This window comes from Oryzias latipes, chromosome 20, assembly GCF_053564925.1.
Source record: "Oryzias latipes strain Hd-rR chromosome 20, Olatipes_Hd-rR_3.1".
Classification (NCBI taxonomy): Eukaryota; Metazoa; Chordata; class Actinopteri; order Beloniformes; family Adrianichthyidae; genus Oryzias; species Oryzias latipes.
This window is the reverse complement of record NC_136256.1, coordinates 23271820-23292441: the sequence shown is the minus strand read 5'-3', so window position 1 is coordinate 23292441 and position 20622 is coordinate 23271820. Positions and strand designations below refer to the sequence as shown.

General features: G+C 40.4%; 3 protein-coding genes across 3 annotated transcripts; 1 reads left to right on the top strand and 2 right to left on the bottom strand.

Moving 5' to 3' along the window:
* Window positions 1-34: 34 nt before the first annotated feature.
* uba5 (ubiquitin-like modifier activating enzyme 5) lies at window positions 35-3608 on the bottom strand. Its single transcript, XM_004081104.5, has 12 exons — window positions 3138-3608; window positions 2962-3007; window positions 2731-2820; window positions 2525-2634; window positions 2357-2443; window positions 2146-2230; window positions 1265-1369; window positions 1056-1183; window positions 843-978; window positions 689-767; window positions 524-630; window positions 35-326 (listed from the first exon to the last, which is right to left on the bottom strand). The coding sequence occupies exons 1-12, from the start codon at window positions 3308-3310 to the stop codon at window positions 249-251; spliced, it is 1224 nt and encodes a 407-aa protein (XP_004081152.1). The 5' UTR covers window positions 3311-3608; the 3' UTR covers window positions 35-248.
* A 67-nt stretch (window positions 3609-3675) lies between these two features.
* On the top strand, window positions 3676-20612 carry acad11 (acyl-CoA dehydrogenase family, member 11). Its single transcript, XM_004081103.4, has 20 exons — window positions 3676-3859; window positions 3952-4051; window positions 5571-5696; window positions 5895-6056; window positions 6134-6298; window positions 6377-6518; window positions 6593-6714; window positions 7361-7467; window positions 7689-7800; window positions 8088-8165; window positions 9096-9234; window positions 9379-9486; window positions 10025-10123; window positions 18700-18769; window positions 19177-19262; window positions 19342-19413; window positions 19523-19677; window positions 19793-19909; window positions 19977-20086; window positions 20155-20612. Exons 1-20 carry the CDS (start codon window positions 3738-3740, stop codon window positions 20267-20269), a joined length of 2307 nt encoding a protein of 768 aa, XP_004081151.1. The 5' UTR covers window positions 3676-3737; the 3' UTR covers window positions 20270-20612.
* On the bottom strand, window positions 12869-16533 carry ackr4b (atypical chemokine receptor 4b). The gene is made up of 2 exons (XM_011488980.4): window positions 16183-16533; window positions 12869-14250 (listed from the first exon to the last, which is right to left on the bottom strand). Exon 2 carries the CDS (start codon window positions 14242-14244, stop codon window positions 13144-13146), a length of 1101 nt encoding a protein of 366 aa, XP_011487282.1. The 5' UTR covers window positions 14245-14250; window positions 16183-16533; the 3' UTR covers window positions 12869-13143.
* Window positions 20613-20622: the final 10 nt, after the last annotated feature.

The following is a 20622-nucleotide window of genomic DNA, read 5'->3' as shown; positions in this document are numbered from 1 at the left end:
TGCATTGTTATAAAACTTGCACACAGAGCATAGATCCATGCATGACATATTTATTAATGCTTTGCAAGCGTGATTTCACATGCCGTGTCTTTATTTAAGAGCACTATTCTTGCATTCTTCCCCCTTCAGCTGTCAGATTGGGTCCTTCTCTAGATGCTCATCACTGCAGTAGTTAGCTTTTACAGGAAGGATGTTAGCAGAGGTGTTGCATGGCAGATGTTTTTTCGTTTTATCTTTATGGTGGTTGATTACAACTTTTTCATCTGAGCCATGAGGTCCTCAAGGCTCTGCTCTGTCTCCTCCACCACCTCTCCACCTGCTGACTCCTAAAACAAAGAAGACATAAAGAAAAACAGCCTTAGATTACTGCAAAATGTAGTGTTGGCCAGTTAGAAGGCCGAGCCGTGCAAAGAGAAATGAGCTAAAACTGTTACCTGTGAAAAATAATATATTAAAAAGATAAAAGGCGGTCAGTTTAATTCCTAAAACTTTTGTTGCATAGTTAAAAAACAAACAAACAAACCTCAGCTGGAATGGTATAAGCCACAGTGATGCCTTCTGGGAGGTCAGGTACGGTCCCCGATGCAGGTTGCAACTCTTCATCAGTCACTTCTGACACTAGTTCAATTCCTAACAACAGTTTTGTGTTAATAGCCAGGAGAGACATATCTCAGAGTAAATATCTCACCCCAGTCATTTTCTTCATGTACGATCTCCTCCTCCTCCTCCTGCACAAACACCTCCTTGGGTCGCTCCATTTCTTTCTTCTAAACACAGAAGAAAAGGTTTCACACGTTTTCCTCATCCTCCCAGCTGAACTGAAGGGGAGCGTGCGTACGTACCGTGTACTCCTCCTGTTGTCTCCTGCAGTGACGGTCGTGACACTGAGGGTTGGCCTTCATGGCCATGGAGGGGAAGAAATCCTGCATTGCATTGTAGCCCAGATAGTAACTGACCTTTCCAAACTTCAGCAGGTATCTGGAAGTATTGAGTCAACATTATACAAACTTCCACAGCCTCTAAATGTAAATCCCGCCCGCATAACGGTGACCTACTTGAGGACGTTTTGCACCAAGAGGCCTGCAACCACGCCCATCGTCGTTGGTAAACTCGCAGCACAAACACCTTCCCGTTTCAGCGTCTTCTCGTCGATGTTGGCTGCCACCACCAGCGGAGGAGCACACTGACAACAGAAAAGGCTTGTTTACATGTGGAGAAGTATGAACCCACAGGCATACATGCATAGGGGCGTTTGTGAACGCACAGCAAAGCAGGCCGTCTCCCCGGGATTAATAAGCTGGATGTGCCCGGATACAGCATTCTCACTCACACCAGACTCCATCCAGATCTGACCCAGTTCATTACAAGCCTGAAAGAACAAAACATTGAGACAGTTTAATCATGAGGGGGATAGTTTATTTTAGACATATACTGAAATAAAAGAATAAAACAAATATCCGAAAAAGGAGGGAGAGAATGTAAAAGCCTCTCACCACATGACCTAGACCTTTTTAATTATTATAGCCCTGCTCCCTTTCTAAAGAGTACACATTTGGTTTCAAATACACACTATGGCTACACATTTATGGGTAAATATCCATAGAAAGATCTGAGACATGATGTCATGAATAAATTCTGGTTCAGTTCCATTTAGATCTTGATCCCAACACACTGAAATGCATCCCCACACAATTCAATTTATATTCATAAATATTTGCAGATATGTCACAGTTTATGTATATTTTGTATATGTACATATCTATTAATAAATTATTTATACATTTGTGCTTAAACTCCTTTATGTTTAGTTTAGACATTGTTTTTAATTGTAAATGGTTGTTTTGCTTCACACATGTTTTGTGTGGCCTGCGTATTTACAGTTTTCCCCCAGAAAAAAAACATTTTTCTATTTTTTATAAATTACTTTTGTATATATTTGTTGTAATGAATTGTTTTCTGCATGAATATTATAACAAAGTTTGAGATCGACTCGTATTGCTGTTTCTTGATGTTTTGAACGTAAGGTTGATTTATAATTGTTCCCCCAAACTTCTATGTAGTTAGAAAAATATAGTCAAGTCAATTTAATTGCAGTTTAAACAGGAACAATCTTTACTGCAAACTCTGTTTTAGAACTATACTCACTGTATTGATGGCCATTCTGGCCTCAAAGTTGTCTACGCAGCTCAGGACCAAATCCACAGGGTTTCCCTCTTCAAGCCCCCCATTACTAGAAAAAACAAGATTATAATTTTATTCCGTTCTAATGTTTTCCTTCATTTATTGCATTCTTTGTGTAGCATTGTGAGGCGACCTCAGCTGTGAGTCATAAAGTGTTATACAGCTATATGCATACCTGATGCGATCCATGAAATGGGTAAAGTTTTGCATTGTTGTGATATTGTAGTTGTGGGTCTCAAACACAACGTCAGGGTTGATGTTTCTGTAAGGAGAGAAAAAAAAAGGAAGCTGCAACTCACGGAAAGCACCTCAATGACTGGTGTGTGTGTTTACAATGCTGCACCTGAGTGTGTGCTCCGCTGCCTCCACCTTACTGAGGCCTGCCTGATGAGGCTGGAAGAACAGCCTGTTCATGTTGGCAAGCTCAACTTTATCGTAGTCAAAGAGGAGCAGCTGTGATGGCAAAAACAGAAGGGACAGGTGAACTGAGTGCCAAAATAAAAGCATGCATAAACATCCTGACAAAATGGAACAAATGGTTTCTATTACCTTACCAATGCCACATCTCGTGAGCATCTCAGCCGTGACACTGCCAACTCCTCCAACACCAACTACAGCTACTGTGAAGGTCCGGATTTTCTATAAACAGAATAATACACTTGTGATTTTCTGTATTTGTTTGCAGAGGCTATAGGGGCAAAGCTGTAAACTGGAAGGGCCAAAGGACTTGAGGGGAAGAATTATATGCGTTTTTCTTCTAACTGTAGTTTTGCAACATACCTCATAATCCTCCACGATGCCCATCCTCTTCAGAGCCATCAGGCGGCTGCAGGAAAACAACAGATTAGTTTGTGGTCCATGATGAGTAAGAGACTCACTGGGCGTTGTTTCCCAAAGGTGCAACCATTAGCGCAAAATCTGTGATCAGAATTTTAAAATAAGAAGTGAAAAGTGACCTGTACGGATTGGAATCCACCACTTCTGCGCTCATTTTGTCGATTTTCGGTCTGTTCGTGGCCTGGATGAGAGCATCCTCCGAGGAGGAACATTGTTGTTGTTTCTGCTTACATTTGATCAGCTCGTTTTCCAGCTCTCGCACCCGCAGCTTCAGCTCCTCAACCGTCGACATTAGTTAACAAACAATTCCTTTACGATGATTTACTCCAATATCCAAAACGGCTAAGTTTTAGACGAGATAATTTCCCCTTAAAAAGTACACGTCTACGTTACAATAAGCTGTCAGCTTGTGTGTTCTCCTAAACATCATCCGTGTAGAAACCAAGCTTTGTTTTAATGTTCCCAAAACAGTGACCAATAACGTAATTATAATTTGATTGTGTGAGCCTATTTGTTCGTTCATTTTTCTACATTTAAATATTTACTAAGCAAAACAAACAAATAAACAAGAAAACAAAAAAACTACATTCATAATTTGTGGACGGTACGCGGGTGTGTGCATCACTAAATAGTCCGACCAGAAACATGCCGACCATGGGAAAACTTTTCGTCGCCTGCTGCTTCATAAACGTTAATAATTAATCTAGAATAGCTGAACCATGGACGATCTGACAACTCCAGTTCGACAGCAACACAAATTCGACGTCAGTAAACTTCAAAAGTATCTGTCTGCCAAATTACGATTGTCCGATAATGGGGCTCTTTCTGTCAGACAATACAGGTAATAAAATTAGCCAAAAAGCAATTTGTTTAGTGATTTATCTGATTTAAATTTAAGTGCTAACAAACATTTTCTTTTTATTTATTTTTCAGTGCGGGTCAGTCAAACCCGACTTTCTTGATCCAGTCCTCCACCACCAGCTATGTTCTGAGGAAGCGACCCCCCGGAGAGCTGCTGCCTGGAGCCCATCAGGTCAGGAATCGGACTTTGCTCCTGCAGAAGCGACTTTTCTGTCATGAATGCATGCTGAGGATTCGGGGATCCTTCCCCCGACCGATGCTGGACTTTAACAATCTGTGCTCTGATAAAGTTGTTTAAGATTTGGCATAAAGTGGATTGATTTAGAGAAGTACACAATCTTCTGTTTTGAAGACTTTTACTTTTACTGGTGAAGACAGTGGTTCTGTGGAGAAAACAAAGCATTTGAAGCACTTTGTTACAGAACAAATGTCTGTTGATGAAGACACTAATATAGTTGTATTTATAGGGTGAAATATTAAAGAACATTTCATTTTAAAAACAACTCTTAAAAGTTGCTCTCTCCATGCATGCTTACATTACCTATGTCCTTGCGCCTCCTAGTGGTGAAAAACAAACAATACATCACTGTTGCAATAGTTTTTAACCTGTAATCGTGCTGGGAATGTTAGTGTTTAATATGATTGCCTTATTTTAAGTATGGTGTTCAATTTTGGGGTCATGCATTAAAAAAAACAATTTAATGCTGTGATGTTTACTGCAGAAAAATTATTTGAATAATATAAAAAGAGGGAACTTACAAATATTTTATTGATTAAGTCAGGACTGTTGCAATTGGAAGATTTTGTAAAACAGCAAACTTTAGAGCTTCCAAAATTATTTATTTTTACTTCAGAAGAGGGAAATCAGAGGAGGAGATATGATTTTGTGTTTCAAGTTTACTTTTAAGAAAATGTGTTTTTTGTTTGTTAGGGTAGAAATGTGGAATTCCCAACAGAAAGTTCTGAAAGGTTGTTTGAATTTTTTTTTGTAAAGAAGCAACTCATGTGTAGTTAGCGGTGTGTGTGGTTGTATTGATCAGACAGCCCACTGTAGATGAAGTGAAAATGTTCTAGATTCAGGTTTCCTAATCCCTGCCTGAAAGACCTGAAGAATAGTTTTATAATGATCTGCAGACTGTCTTTAAATATCTAACATATTGTTTTTTTATAAATGAGTTGACTCTAAGAGCATTGAACGATCAAACTATTGATAATTCAGTAAAATGCAATTATGTGAGATTGGTGGAATTGTATTTTAATTGTGTTTTTGTCTGTTTTTACTGGTGTCTGCTGGTAAACTTGAGCTGACCTGAAGCTTCATCCCTGTTGCAAGAAGGCCGATCAGTTGTGGCTTTTTTCCAGCAGGGGGAGTAACTGACCAAAGTTAGACCACATATTTGGCATTCTTTAAGGAGTGTCTGCACATTTTAGAGAAGAAAAAAAAAAACCAACAACCTTTAAACCACTTTTTTGAATAAAAAAATAATAATATAATTTATTGTGTTTATTGGATTCTTATTTTAGTCTGACAGTTTTTCCGCCTCTGCACAAACCAGCTGTCATATAGAAAACCATGTTTTTAAACTGCAAGGAAATACATCTGCTATTATGTGAAAAGACATATTTCTATCTCTCTTGCAAATATTTCTGATTTATCTAAAAGTGTGTCATTTAATTGTAATTGTTTGCAGGTCAACAGGGAGTACTGCGTGCAGAAAGCTCTTTTCTTGGCTGGTTTCCCTGTTCCACAGCCGCTCTTGCATTGCACGGACACCACCGTTATCGGAACGGAGTTTTACCTCATGCAACACGTGAGGGTAAGATTTAACTTGGTCTTTTATTACATCAGATAAACATTAGATATGAATCTTGTTTGCGTTTTTCCAAGTTCTCAGTTGAAAGCCTATGAACCTAAATTATGTTATTACTTCCAAATATTTCTTTTCCATTTTTCTGCTAAACAGATGTTAATTCTTATCTAAATCTGCTGTTGTTCACCTGTTTTTGGTGGCCAGGGTCGCATATTCAGAGATCTGCGCCTCCCTGAGGTGAATCCAGCAGAGAGAAGTGCTTTATATGTAGCTGCAGTGGAAGTCTTGGCAAAGCTGCATTCACTGGACCTGAAGTCGCTGGACCTTGAAGGATTTGGGAAAGGCCCGGGGTACTGCAAGAGACAGGTGAGATCTGAATTTAAAAAAAGAATCTGTGATGTGTGATAAGTGTAAAGACGGGATCAGATTTTTCCTCCCTGAAGGTCTCCACCTGGACTAAGCAGTACGTCGCAGCTGCACACAGAGACATCCCAGCCATGAATGAGCTCTCCGATTGGTTGATGACAAATTTGCCAGGCGAGGACGACGAAGTCACACTTGTCCACGGAGATTTCCGACTCGACAACTTAGTATTTCACCCAACAGAGGTACAAGTTAGTGTTTTGAGCTGCGTTTGTGTGGATTCCATGCAGTTTGTGCTCTATTAGTGTATTCATTGCCACCAGGCTCGTGTGATAGCCGTGTTGGACTGGGAGCTCTCCACCACGGGCAACCCGCTGGTTGACCTGGCCTACTTCCTCATGCCTCACTACATTCCAACAAACTTCAGCATTGGCAACATAATAAACACCTTTAAAGGAATAGAAGGTCATCTAAAAACCTAATGATACCTTTGCGCTATAACCTGACAAGATTGACTGACCGTCCGTTTTTCTGAGCAGGCATTCCAGCTGCTGCCGACCTGATATCCATCTACTGCACGTGTCGAGGGACTCCAACGACTCTGCCGCATTTAAATTTCTACCTGGCTCTGTCTTTTTTCAAGATGGCATCGATTTCACAGGTCTTAACAAAGTTAAATATCTATATTTTTTAAATAAACAATATAAGTCTGGTAATAATAATAAGCTTTATTACAGACTCGATGTCCATTTGCCACACAAATACACAAAACATATAAAAGATTTAAGGATAAAAAAAAGAACACTCAAACAAGTATACGAAAAATGACATAAAAAGTATTAGAAAAAAAACAATGTCATAAAAGTATGAAAATCAATGACATAGGAATATAAAAACAATAAGATAAGAGTATAAGAACAATAAAATAACCAGGTATCATGAACTTAATAAAAAGACTAAAACTGCCGACTTAAACAAAAAAAGAAAACTTAAAAGTTTAAAAAAGACGACCGGACCAAAACCTCCAAATAGGGGATTTGTATCTAAAAGTGCTGGGCTTTTACATTAGTGAGAGTTAAAATGACATCATTATTTGAATCATTAAGACGACAAATAAAACCATAGATAAAATGTCTTAATAACGCTTGGAGAGTATTAACTCCAACACCAACAAACAAAGTCCTTGCACTGCACCACCGAGGCTGTTTTAATAAAATCCTAAGGGCATCATTATAGGCAACCTGTAGCTTCCTCATGCTGGTATTATTGATATTATTGTCTGACATATTTTTTTTTGTGTGTCTCAGGGGATATATGCTCGCCACCTGCTTGGAAATGCCAGCGCTCCCAACGCGGCTCAGTTCGGCCAGAGCGTGGAGCCCACGGCTCGGGTTGCCTTGCAGCTCGCAAAAAGGTCCCCTCCAGTGTGCAGAAATTCAGCATCATCTTCATTCAAACAAAAGTCTTACTCTTTTTACCCCTCAGACCTTTTACATCCTGGCACTGACTTGTTAAAGTTGGCCCCAAAGCCCGTACAAATACTGACTAAGAGTGCAGCGCTCGGAATTTGGCGCCCAAGTGGTATTTCCTGTGTTCCATGAAAGCTTTTGACATCTGAGGTGTGTTTAACGGCAGGTCCGTTGAAGGTCCAGGTTCAGAAAGTCTGTTCCTCCAAACCGCTAAAGGCCGAGCTGTTCTCCAGCAGGTCCAAGACTTTATGCAACAGCATGTGCTTCCTGCCCAGGAGGTAGGTGCCCACAGCTGACGTTCTCTGGATAATAGATCTGCCTGCTCAGATTAACAGTTAGCTCAAATGATGTGACGGAGCAATTCATTCATGAAATCAGGGTTAAAGAGTGTGAAAACAAGGGCTCTCTTCTGTTCTTTGTGTTCCTCTGTTGCGGAAGAATTGAGCGTTGGGCATCAGAGAGAAGCACAGATCTCCTCGTTTTTCCAGCTCCAGCTGATGATCAATGTTCACCAGAACAGTGTTTTCTTATTTTATAGGACAAAATGTGTTTTTGTTTTTTCCAGGAGGTTGTAGAATACTACACTGAGCATGCTCAGTCTCCTCAGAGGTGGCACACGCCCCAAATAATCCAAAATTTAAAGGTAAGCCAGTTTTCTGTTTATATTGGAGAGATGTTTTTTTTTAAACTGAATATCCCAAAAATATATATATATTTTAAAAAGAGTAGTTGTGTTAGTTCCTCCATATCGACTTGCTTTGTCTTAAAGTCCCACTCCGGTCACCTTTGAGTTATTTTTAAAGCGTTTCCAGTGGTTCTGTTAGTTATGATTATGCAGTTTTTAGCCAAAATCCAAAAAACGGTGTTGTTTTTTTAGGACATATTTTCTGCAGAGCAGCTATAGTTCATTAGAAATTTACCTCTGAGTTTTGGGCTGGACTGTTGGCGCAGAGCAACTCCAGCCTCCCTTCCCGTCACCCATAATTGTGCTATCTGAGCTATCTGTTTACACACTCTACCACTAGCTTATGCGCATCTGTTGGGGCGGCCGTGGTGCAGCGGTATGGCGCTCGGCCCAAGATCTTAAGATTGCAGGTTCGATTCTCACCTTGCACACCCATGTGTCAGTGACTGTAAAGCGCTTTGGGCCTTGTAGGTAGAAAAGCACTATATAAGTATACGCCATTAACCATTTACCATCTACAACCCAACATTACTGGTGCAAAGAGCAATATCAAAGCTATCCAGCCGAACAGTTTTAAGCCAGATTCCAGCTCAGACGAGGAAAACAAAGACGTATCTAGTCGACAGGGAGCAGGGAGTTTGTGGCCCGTCCAGCGCATTTTCATACAATACAATCTTTATCAAACTGCATTTTTCTTTTGCTGATTTACAACAATTTGAATAATGAAAAAATGCAATTTGAAGCTTCATTTTCTTCAGATATGTCCTCCACTATCAGGAGAATGTTAAAAACACCCAAAACCACTTCAGATAATTGAAAAAAAAAAGGGACAGTTCTTTCTACAGTTTCTATGGGGTTTCTGCTCCTGATTTTTGTTTCTGCATACAGGCAAAAGCCAGAGAGGCGGGGCTCTGGAACCTCTTTCTTCCTGCTGTCAGTGGACTCAGTCAGCTGGACTATGCTTACATTGCTGAGGAAACTGGACGCTGCCTTTTTGCACCTGATGTCTTCAACTGCCAGGCTCCTGGTGAAACATATTTAACGTAGAATCCAGTAAAATAAGAGCAAAGCATAAAGTCCGTGTTACTAATTTAGTGGTAGGAAACCTGTACGTTTAGTGCCGTATGTTCTAGTTGTAAGAAAGCTGTGCATTTCTGATGTTTTTCCACAGACACTGGAAACATGGAAGTTCTCCACATGTTTGGCAGTGAAGAGCAGAAGAAGAAATGGCTGCAGCCTTTGCTCAGAGGAGAAATCCACTCCTGCTTCTGTATGACAGGTACTTATGGCGAAACAACTTCCAACATCAGAAATGCTGTTTGTTTTCCATTTTCTCTTTGCACGTCTGAGGTTACAGACTGCCGTCAGGAATCCCTCTCTTCTGTGTTGTGGTTTTCTCCTTCAGCGACATTTATGGTCTCAAACAAAACAAGCCGTAATGAGCTCGGCTGCTACCGACGCGGTAAAAAGTCTGGCTGAAAGTGGTACCGGTTTGCAACGGCAAACGCAAAATTCCAGACTAGTAATTTCTTCCTGTTTGGTGCCCACATGTTGCCTGGAATCAGTCAAATCCAGTTGTGTGAAGTGATTAATGGGTTTTGTAAACACACGTGGCAGTTAGTTTTGGCTTTTGTCGGCAGTTTGGTCAATTTATTTCCCTCTAAATGAGGAAAAAACTCATCTTTAGGCTTTAAAAACACACAAAAAAAAGATGATTGCTGATGCAGAGAACAGCTGTGGTGTGCAAACAGGGTTGGCAGAGACGTGCATGTTTGTTGCTTTATAGTAAAATTTGCTCATTACGCTTTATTTTCCAGAGCCTGACGTTGCCTCCAGCGATGCAGCCAACATGGAGTGCAGCATGCGCAGGGATGAGGACAGCTACATCATTAATGGCAGAAAATGGTGGACGAGCGGTGAGTCCATGAAATGTCATCCAAACCCCAAACATGTTGGGGGGTTTTGGTTCATTTACAAGTGCAAAACAGAACAGGAGACTCAATAAAATACTTATATTTCCTATTACCATGTTTACTTTAACAGGGAAAAAAAAAAGCCATAAATGAAGGAATTCTTGCAAACCATCAAACCTGCAAATGTTATTGTTTAGTTTTCCACTAAAAGGGAGGAAGTTTATTAAAACAACATGTGGGAGCATCCGAGTCCTAATGGGATGCAAAGTAGTCCAAACTTTGGCATGTGTGGGCACAAAGTAAAGTTTGGGTGACTCATTCTTAAAATATAAACAGTCCCCAGTGATCGTGAAAATCTTGAATCTATTTCTCGGGGGGGGGATCATATGGTTTTGGCTCGCTAACAGGCTGAACCAGTATAACGGATCCTTTCCAACCACTCTACAGACAAGATTGGGTTTGTAAATGTGTGATGAGTCAAACAAAAGCTTCAATATACTTGACTTTAATAGTTTTTTTGTCTCAGCTCTGTGGACATTTGTGTCTAAATATTAGTTTTTTATTTATTTATCTTTTATGAGAGCTTCAGTTTGTGTAATAAAATAATTCCACAATCCCTAAAATCGGACATTTTCACTTGATCAAAATGGAATCTGTTTCTATCAAAAGGATTCCTTTTAATGATGTTAGGTTGGGAGATTATTTCAAACCAGTGTTGCATAATGTTGTTTATTCAAACAAAAATATACATAAAATTCCATTTTTACCGGCCAGTGTTTGCAGAGCCCCCAGAGCCATCAGGATTCCTGTGATTTTTGTCTGACAGTCATCTGTAGTTTGACCCCTGAACCTCTTTGAAGTGAATTTTTCCACCATCTGTGGGTGTGAGGACGTCTTCTACCAGCAGCCAACCATCTTTGATAGGAAAGAATGTGATAATAGTTTTTCTGCTGCTTTCTATTTGGTTGCTGTCGATCTTTTTTCTGTTTTTTAAATTTTTTGTTTTGTTTTTGTTTTTTTGCAGTGGAAACCGCTTTTTTCCTTTTTTTTTTCTTGAGGTTTTGCAGTGACTCAGAATATCCACAGTCTCACTGCACTTGACCACAAAAGCTGAAGTCAACTGAACAGAGTTTGTTTCGATTTATTTTGGAGGTTTACCGTTGTCATGAAGCGCTCATTCTTTCCATTTCTCACATGTCCTTGTTTGAAGTTTTTACAAAACATTTGAGGAGTTACTTAGGGGACTTGGGGCTTTTATTGTGAAATATTATTTCTCATACTCAGAAGGAAAAAAAAAACAGCTAATATTAATTCCAAAGATAATTCAGTTGTGGTTTAGTTCATTCTAACAGTTATAATTGTTTCAAAATAAATGTAGGCAAATAAAATGATTTGATATTAGATTTCAAATCAGTTTTATTAGCATTTCCAGCTTTAAAAGAAATTTTCCTGAAGTAAGAAGAATTTCAACTTATTTATTGCATTTTTGTCTTTATTTTTTTAATTCACTCATAAAATTCAGATAAATAGTGTAGATTAAAATAAAAAGATTCCACAGAAGCTTAATGTTCATTATTTTTCAAATGAGACATTAAATAAGGACTTATAAGTAATTCCGGAGGAACTCGTCCTGCTGGGAAGAGGTGGTTTTTCTGAGGAATTTGAATGAACTCCCCCCCCCCCCCCCTTTTTATAGCGTCTAATTCCTCCCTGTTGCCAAACCTGACGATCTTCTGTAACCTTTTAATGACAAAATGTTGTTTTAATTACAGTTTTTAGTCTTTTATTGCACTAGTTCTGTGTCTGTACTTGATGTTATTCAGTAAATCTTAATCTGTGCATGCCGGTAATCTGCAATCCTCCATCTTTCTTCACTTTAGCTGTTGGAGGCAAAAAAAAAAAAAAAAGTTTTCATAGATGTTGTTCATCAGTTCATCATTTTGGGAAATTTCCCAGAGTTCCCTGCTTCACCCACAAAAACAAGCATGATGGAAATGAGAATGCAGTGATGGTGTTCTTTGTTAAGACCAATTTTATGTTATTTATTTGAGCAATTATGGGAAAAAAGGGAGTAAATTTCTTTATTTCTTTACTTTTGATTTTAAATACCAAACATTTCCTTAAACTGTGCCGTATCGGTTTCTTCCTAACAGCCTCTTCCAGAGCCGTGTGACGCCTTAAGAACGAGTTCTGCTCTGTTGTTGTTTTCTTTGTTTTGAGAACAAGCAACTTAATTCTGTTTCTTTTTTGAGCTTTTACTTGGAAGTGCTGGAAGCCGGGCTTTATCAGACACACCTGGTTTACATCCGGGCTGAACGGCACCACGCTGGCTCCCACTGAGAGAGGAATATCTTAAGACGACCGGTTGTTGTTGTTTTTTTTAGGAGGTTCCTGCAGGGAAGCTTTGATAAACAATGCTGAGCTTTACTGCTATAAGGATGTTGAAATGAATAGTTCTGTTCAACCGTGAGAGGATTAAAATGCAACACATTGTATGCATAATTCAACATGCCATTAATAAATAATATTCCCCTTTTAAGCCTAAATAAACCCATTTCCTGATATTTGCCAACCCTCCTTGTTTGCTAGAAGTTTAACTCGCCCACTAACATTCGTTCTTAAAAGACATTTAAAATCTAAACAGAAATGTTTTTAGGATCACAGAAACTTTAAAGTTCAGTTATTTTTCTTATAGCATGGTCTAAAAAGTAACAGAGTCAGATGAATTTAGTTAAAAAACATAAAAAAGACGAGACATTTTGCATTTAATCGTGTAAATACATTAATATAAAATATGATACTGCATATAAAACCACTGTAAAAATGTTATTTCTAGCTGACAGTTAGATATTTGTGTCTATATCTGTTGACAGAATATAAAGGTATTGATGGCAGACATGCAAAGAGCTTATAAAACTTCCTCCTGTGGTGCAGCGGCATCCGTTCCTGCCGCTGGGGTTCGTTTCTTCATGTGCCAACAGTTTATCAGAGCTTGCATGAGGGATGCTGCGTAAAAAAGGACATCAGATAGTGAAGGTGCTGGTGTCTCGATCATCTGAATCTGACTGGGAGTTGTTTTGGCTCTGTGTGCGGAGTGCGATCTCCACAGCCGGCTCCTTGCTTTCAGGTCTGGAATGTTTCCCGAGCCGCTCTCCGAGGTGCTTGGCGGCCCTCAGGACGTGACTCCTAAAGGAGGAGCCCATGAAGGCGTAGAGGAGCGGGTTGATGCAGGCGTGGGTTAGTGCCAGGCTCTCCGTCACTTGCAGGGCGTGATCCAGGCCTTTGCTCACATCGCAGACCGTCACCAGGACGTAAATGATGTCCAACGCTCTGCACAGCTTCACCACGTTGTAGGGCAGCTGGGTGAGCAGGAACACGGCCACCACCGCGAAGAGCACACGCAGGGCACGCCATTTCCTTTCTCTTCTCACCCCGGGAACTCGAGTCAGTGCCCTTCCCATCAGGGTGTAGCAAACTATCATGACGGCGAAAGGGAGCAGGAATCTGAGGATCACCTCCAGCAGCTCCAGGGCAGCCTTCGCAGGCCGAGCCATGTTGCGTGGGTAAAAGGCGGTACAGCTGGTCCTGTGATGGGAAGTCTTTACCCCGGAGAACACGAGCTCAGGGAGGCCGAGGAAGCTGGCCAAAGCCCACAAGGCAACGCACACCAAAAGCCACTGCCTCCTCGCCCTCTGACCCGTCTCAGCTCTGCCCGTCGAGCTGTGGGTCACGGCCCGATAGCGATCCACGCTGATGCACGCCAGCAGCAGCATGCCGCAGCTGAAGTTTGTACTGTAGAGGAATGACATCAGCTTGCAAGCGGCCGAGCCAAGCGTCCAGCCGTGGACGGCGTCGGCCGCCCAAAACGGCAGCGTGAACAGCAGCAGCAGGTCCGCGATGGCGAGGTTGAGGATGCACACGTCTGTCAGGGTTCTCAGTCGCAGCCGGGAAGTGTACACGACCACGACCAGCGCGTTCCCGGTGAGGCCCACCACCAGGGCCAGGGCATAAATGATGGGGAGGAAGACGCCACCGAAGGAGCGCACTGTTGCTTTGTCACAAACACTGTGCTCATCGTTATAGTCATACGTTTCATTCCCCTCGTCATATTCATAGTCCTCCATTATCTCCTGCACAGAAAATAAACACACAAAAATGAAAGACTCACTCCAGTTGTCTTTGGAGCGATTATAAAAGCATCCTCAGGGTTTTTTCTAATTAGCCAAAATTAAAAATTTAAAACAAAAGGACAGTTTCTGCAGAGCAGCCAGGAGTTCCTTAGACATTTGCCTCTGAGATGTGAGCGGGACCATTGGCCTGGAGCAACCCCGTCCCCCTTCCCCTCACCATGGCTGAGAACTCAAAGTTTGTGGTCCGCCCAACCCACAATTTTAAGCTTAACTTTCTAAGTAATTGTCCTCCATCACAGGAACCAAAAACATGGTTTGCATCAGAGTGGGTCTGTAAGAGGAATTCGTTGTTGTTTTTCGACTGAATACTTTTCAAGCCTCTGTTTATTTTGTTCATGCAGTGATAACTAGAAGGTGACGCAGGAAACAGGAACAGTGCCTCACAGGAATTTCTCCTACATGGTTTCCCCAACAGCTGCTGGTTCCATGTGAGTGAGAGCTGGAAAGCTTCAAAGGGGGAAGAGAAGGCGTCCCCCCCCCCAATAAAAACTCCTCTGTATCCTGTGACCCACAGGCTTTAGGAAACTTTACGTTAGTTTCTTTTTTTCTTCTGTCATAAAGAAAACTGTAACTGAAATTTTCTTTTTAAAGACCCATTCCGATCATCCTTTGATTTACTTTTGAAGCGTTTCCGGTGGTCTTATAATTATGTCTGTGACATTTTTTGGCAAAATCAAATAATAATAAGGACCTAGTTTCTGCAGAGGTCATTAGAAATTCACCTCTGACTTTTGGGAAGCCCGCTCCCCTTCCCGTCATCCATAACGTCATCTGTTTACACTCTCTCCTGCCAGCTTACAGCCCCAACCTAACATTACTAGTGTAACAAAAACTGTGAGCAATATCAAAGCTATCCAGCTGTTCAGTTTTGAGCCAGATTCCAGCTCAGACGAGCTCAAAAGACGTAGGTGGATGTGTTAGTCTGCAACTGGATGCATCCGACCGGAGCAAATAAGCAAATAAGATCTGCAGCTTTTCATCTGCTCCTGAAAGAAATACTCAGAAATGCAACTTTAAGCTTAATTTTAGATATTTATAATGTCCTCCATCATGAAAAATGCCACATAAACCCACATAAACATGTTAAAAACACCCCAAAAACACAATTTGCATCAGAGTGGGTCTGTAATCTAGTGATGAAGAATAAAAAAAAAAAGACAAAAATGTTGCCTGATAAAGATTGTAGATATAATTCTGGGTTTTTATTATTAAAATAATGACATTTACTGGTTTTTTAAGTGACATAATGTGGAAAGTGTTTATTGCATAATCAGCCATTATTTCTGCGGTGGGAGAGGCAGCAGTTACTTAAGCAGATTTTCATTGGAAGGTTTAGAAATATGTGAAGTATTCACCACTGTCCAGAACCGCACATCAATATTTTAATGTTTGGTCACTTGAAAATAAATACAGGAATTTAATAAAACAAATTCAGGATTCTGCTGGAAGAAGAATTACATGCAGCCTTTAATCTTCGGGTAGATTGTGTATGAAAGTTGGATTTTATTGATTAGCGTTGGATTTTGTTTGGCGTTTAGTTTATGGAAACGATAAGACGGGGTGAGCTGAGCCAGCTGAGGTGTGGCAGTGATTTCTGTTCAGTATAATAGACTCTACCTGATGCTGTGTTATGGAGCCACAGGCTAAGACAGGATAAAAGCCAAACCTGTTATCATTATATTGCCATAAACAAAATCAAAGCAGGACTTTGGCCATGAACTGACTTTCTCATTATCTAGAAAAACTCCTCTTTTGTCATTTTCTTTCCATGAACTATAGAATAAAAAGCAGGTTGGTTAGAAGATTTACTCAGTATTTAGAGTACAGTAGTACTTTGTTAGTGAAAATACTTAAATCTTTAAAGCTTCTTACCCGTTTCCTGGTTTCCTTGTGAGCTTTTCCTGGACTGAACAGACCACCTGTTAAATGACACCCTCTATGATAGTTCCAGGGAGACGCTCTGTACGAGCTCCAGGACTGAAGTGACTAACGCCCGCTTCGGCCCGCCCCCTCCACTGCAGACGGCGTGCTTCTCCTCCACGTAGCTGAATGTCTGTGTGTGCGTGCGCGAGCTGTCATAACAAATGTAGGCTGGCGTTGAGGAATACAAACCCCAGTTGTCTTTGAAAGCCCGTGAAGCAAAGTGCAAAAGAGGGTGCTTGTCTGCCTTTCCGGATCACCCTTTAGGAGTTTCTGCTCCCTTCTTGTAAAGGGAGTGCCTCTCTGGCCTTGAGAGGGGGAGGGAAAAAAGAGAACAAAAGCAGGATTTAAAAGTAACATATGATATGGATATTCTTTCCACGAGGTTTGTCGTGGGTATTGTGGTTTGCTGGAAGTCAGCCATTTTCAGTTGAAACCGTTTTTTTAATTATTTGTCAGCAATCTAGACTTATTTCTAATGAAATGTACACACAACAAACTTGTTTTTTCCCCTTTGTTTCTTTAGAAAGCTTTTTTTTTTTATGTTTATGATTTTTAGCCAACGTGGAAACAGAGATGTGTGGAAAGCTTGCATCCAAAACATATTTCTCATTCCTACTTTGGCCATACATAACCACAAGTTTTTGAAGGAATGTCTTACCGAAGGTTTTGCTGTTACTTAAAAGATGCAAATGGATGCATGGGATGGTTAAATGTCACGCACAGACTAATTACCGAGCCTTGAAGGTCTATTTTCGTTCCAGTGTGGATGGGGCATGTTCAGGCATGACTTTAGGGCTCAGGAATATATATAAAAAAAAACTATCTGTCCCTGGAGCCAAACAGGCTTTCCTAAATGTTCTATGGGTGGAGGAGTTTGCTTCTAGAATCAGACCAAACGTGTCTCACTGAGTTGTATTTTGAATCCCTGAATACTAATTAAGGACGAGCATTTGTTCTAGTCTGTCATCTGGTGTCCATCTGTCCCGTCTGGCCGAAGGGGACGGTTACTCCAGCTGACCAGAAATTCAACAATTACTCACCCTGTCTGGATCTCATGATGAGGAATTTCAAAATATTCTGAATTTGGTGATTTATTTTCTTTTTTTTACATTTCTGTGAGGCAAAAAAACAACAACAATACAAATAAACAATACTTTATGTATACAGTATATTTAATGAATATCAGCTTTAGTCAAAAAATGACTAAAAACATAAAAGAAAGTTAACAAATATTATGATAAAATATATTTTTTAAAGTTGAGGAAATCTCAGCAGCAAAGCAAAAAGGTAAACAATTAAACAACCAGAAACCCCCCCCCCACTAACTTACAAAACAACTATACAACAAAAAACACTACCAAGGCAACAAAACAATTGTTCAAAACAGAAACAATTAAAAAATCCAAATAGACTACATGGATCCTAATGTGTCAACAGTAAAACATCAAAAGCAATAACAATTCTACGATAAAAAAAAAACATTTCATTTTTTGATCATTCCTATTTTAATCTACTTTTCTCAGTTTCTTGACTCATACTTCAGGACATTTATGTTGCCCTCTAGTGGCCATTCTCCATCACTTTCTAATATAAAGACAAAGGTCTTATTTTTGTTTTTAAGAAACACAATCTGGTTTAAATCCGAAGCTAAAATCAGAAAAACATGCATGTGAGGAAATGTAAATCCTCATGTGGCGTCTTCTGCTCTCATGGCCGTAAACTGTCTCTAGCCGTCTCCGGGTTCAGCACTTTCCAGGCAGGAAGTCCCCAACGTTTCCCAGCAAATTTGAGTCACGAAACGGTCAAGGACAGAGGGAACAACTGTGGGTCCCATTGTTCGTTTGGCCAAAGCAGAGGGGACGATGATGAATACAAATGAGCCACAAGACAGATTTTATTTCACAGCATTTCCTTATAATTATAATAATAAAATAGCTTAATCAGTCATTGAAAATGGTTAAACTGATTGATCTCTAATTATATCACTTCACCTGTCCCAAAAGGCATGATTTGTTATGTCTATTTGTCCTGATATAGTGTTATTTTTAATCATAATCAGATTAAAATAATTTGAATATATTTTAGATAACTGTTCTGTATGTGGTATGTTAATATACAAAATAGTTATGTCCATTTTACATAATTATTAAGTGATTCATCGTTGTCCTGTGATTTATTGATACTGAACCTTAATGACCTGAAACTGTGTTGGTAAGGCATGGATATCTGATAAAATAACATTATTACATGATAAATCATGTAATAAAATGGTTACGGTAGAACAGGAGTGGTAGTACAACATTTGATTTAATCTCTAATCATCCTAAATTGATAAGTCTTTGTATGAATGTATAACTACTGATTGGATTGTTTTGTGCATTATTCTTGCGTTGATTGCTTGAAATAAACCATTTCAAATAAAATAAAAAGAGATAAATTTAAAAATCGCTGCTTTGTGCCCCACAGGTGCCGGCAACCCCCTCTGCAAAGTGGCCATTGTGATGTGCAGGAGTGGATCTGAGGATGTTCTCAGCAGGTCAGACGCTCACTTCCTCTGCTCAGGGTTGTTTTTCTGAGCTCCTCTTCCGCAGTAAAGACTGATTATTGAATTTGTTGCCTCAGTATTGAAACATCTTGCAAACATGTGCTCCTGCACTTCATGGCTTCCCTGACTTTAACCAGGAGTGCTGACTATTTGAGCCTTTGAGTTTGTTTTACTCACTAAATCGATTTGTGACCATGAAGCGGGTCTAATAGAAAAAGTCTAAACCAGAGCCCCACCCAAGCTAATGTCATTCCCTTTCCCCCTTGTTTTGCAAACACACCCAGTGTTGCAAAGACAGCATGACTCACGCGAGCTCTCACATGTGAAAGCATCAAACTTTGTCGTCACCAGCTAAAGCCTCTAAAATAAACCATTTTTTTCACTGTCTTGTATTTTAGGCACAGTCAGCACAGTATGATCCTGGTACCTATGGACACACCTGGTGTAAAGCTCATCCGACCAATCACAGTGTTCGGACAGGACGGTAGGATTCTGCTGTTCATCTAGAAAAAATACTTTTTTTTTATTAATAACAAAGTAAATGGAAGCTGTTCTGTGTCTAGACGCCATCCATGGCGGACACTTCGAGGTGCTCTTTGAAGATGTCCGTGTCCCTTCATCCAACATCATTCTGGGTACAAGTTCGGCTTTTTTTCTAAATAAAAATGTAAAATCCCCTTTGTCTTGGTGGAGAAACATAGCTGATCGCTCCTGCGGTTGTTGCTCCTCTGGTGTGGTTCTCAGGGGAGGGCAGAGGGTTTGAGATCGCTCAGGGGCGCCTGGGGCCAGGGAGGCTGCACCACTGCATGAGAGCGGTTGGCTTAGCCGAGTTGGCCCTGGAGTTGTTGTGTCAGAGGGCAGCTTCTAGAAGCACGTTTGGAAAGAAGCTGTACCAGCATGTGAGTTGAAGCCTTTTTTATTTACATTTCAGAGATGTGCTGGAAGTCTTTGTTTGTTGACATCCTCTGGGTGGATATTGGGTTACTCCTTATCTTCTGCTTGGTTTCTGCTCAGGAAGTTGTTGCCCACTGGATAGCAGAGTGCCGTCTTCTGGTAGAACAAACTCGTCTGTTGACGCTTTGTGCTGCTAAAGCTCTAGATACTCTTGGAAGCCGGGCTGCTCGCAAGCAGGTAAAGCTGTTTTTTTCTGTTTCGTGTAATGCAAAAGTCCATTAAAAACTAACAGAACTCTTCACAGATCGCCATGATCAAAGTGGCGGCAGCTAGAATGGCCTGCAAGGTGGTGGACTGTGCCATCCAGGTGCACGGAGGCGCAGGGGTGTCTGGGGATTTTCCTCTAGCACAAATGTACGTTCTTTTTATTTTCAAACCTCAGCAAGATGATTTTTGTTTGAAGTTTGACATTTTGCTTTCAGGTACTCGTATGCACGGACTCTGCGCATCGCAGATGGACCCGATGAGGTGCACCTCTCCACCATCGCATACCTGGAACTGAAGGATCAGCTGAAGAAAGCGCAGGCTAAGCTATAAATGACAGCAGAACTCACTTTTCCCTGGTTGAAATTAGAAATGACAAGTTTCAAAGTGGCAGAAACTTCCCTAAATGGATGGGAAAAGAAGTTTGTTGAAATGAGTTTCTCTGGCAGTATTAGATTGGAGGTGGCCTTTTTTTTTTACATTTATGCATTCTAATTCTGTAAAAATACATCTTACACAATTGTAAATAATACTTTCTGAAAGTTTATTGATTTCAAGGCACTTTTTACGTTTACGACTGGATGCAGGTAGGATTATTTTGGCTAAACTTGACCCCAAACTTTCCTTCTTTGTAAAATAACTATTAATAAAGTGGATGAATAAAATTAAAACTAAACTGATTTCAT

Bases quoted from the DNA above. Each gene is read 5' to 3' on its own strand.
- uba5 (XM_004081104.5), bottom strand. From the start codon at position 3,310: ATGTCGACGGTTGAGGAGCTGAAGCTGCGGGTGCGAGAGCTGGAAAAC. The intron at 2,231-2,356 runs GTATGCATATAG...TGTTTTTTCTAG, and splicing joins CATTTCATGGATCGCATCAG to TAATGGGGGGCTTGAAGAGG. The intron at 327-523 runs GTTTGTTTGTTT...TCTTTGTTTTAG, and splicing joins CTTATACCATTCCAGCTGAG to GAGTCAGCAGGTGGAGAGGT.
- acad11 (XM_004081103.4), top strand. From the start codon at position 3,738: ATGGACGATCTGACAACTCCAGTTCGACAGCAACACAAATTCGACGTC. The intron at 19,414-19,522 runs GTACAAGTTCGG...TGTGGTTCTCAG, and splicing joins TTCATCCAACATCATTCTGG to GGGAGGGCAGAGGGTTTGAG. The intron at 19,910-19,976 runs GTAAAGCTGTTT...AACTCTTCACAG, and splicing joins GCCGGGCTGCTCGCAAGCAG to ATCGCCATGATCAAAGTGGC.
- ackr4b (XM_011488980.4), bottom strand. From the start codon at position 14,244: ATGGAGGACTATGAATATGACGAGGGGAATGAAACGTATGACTATAAC.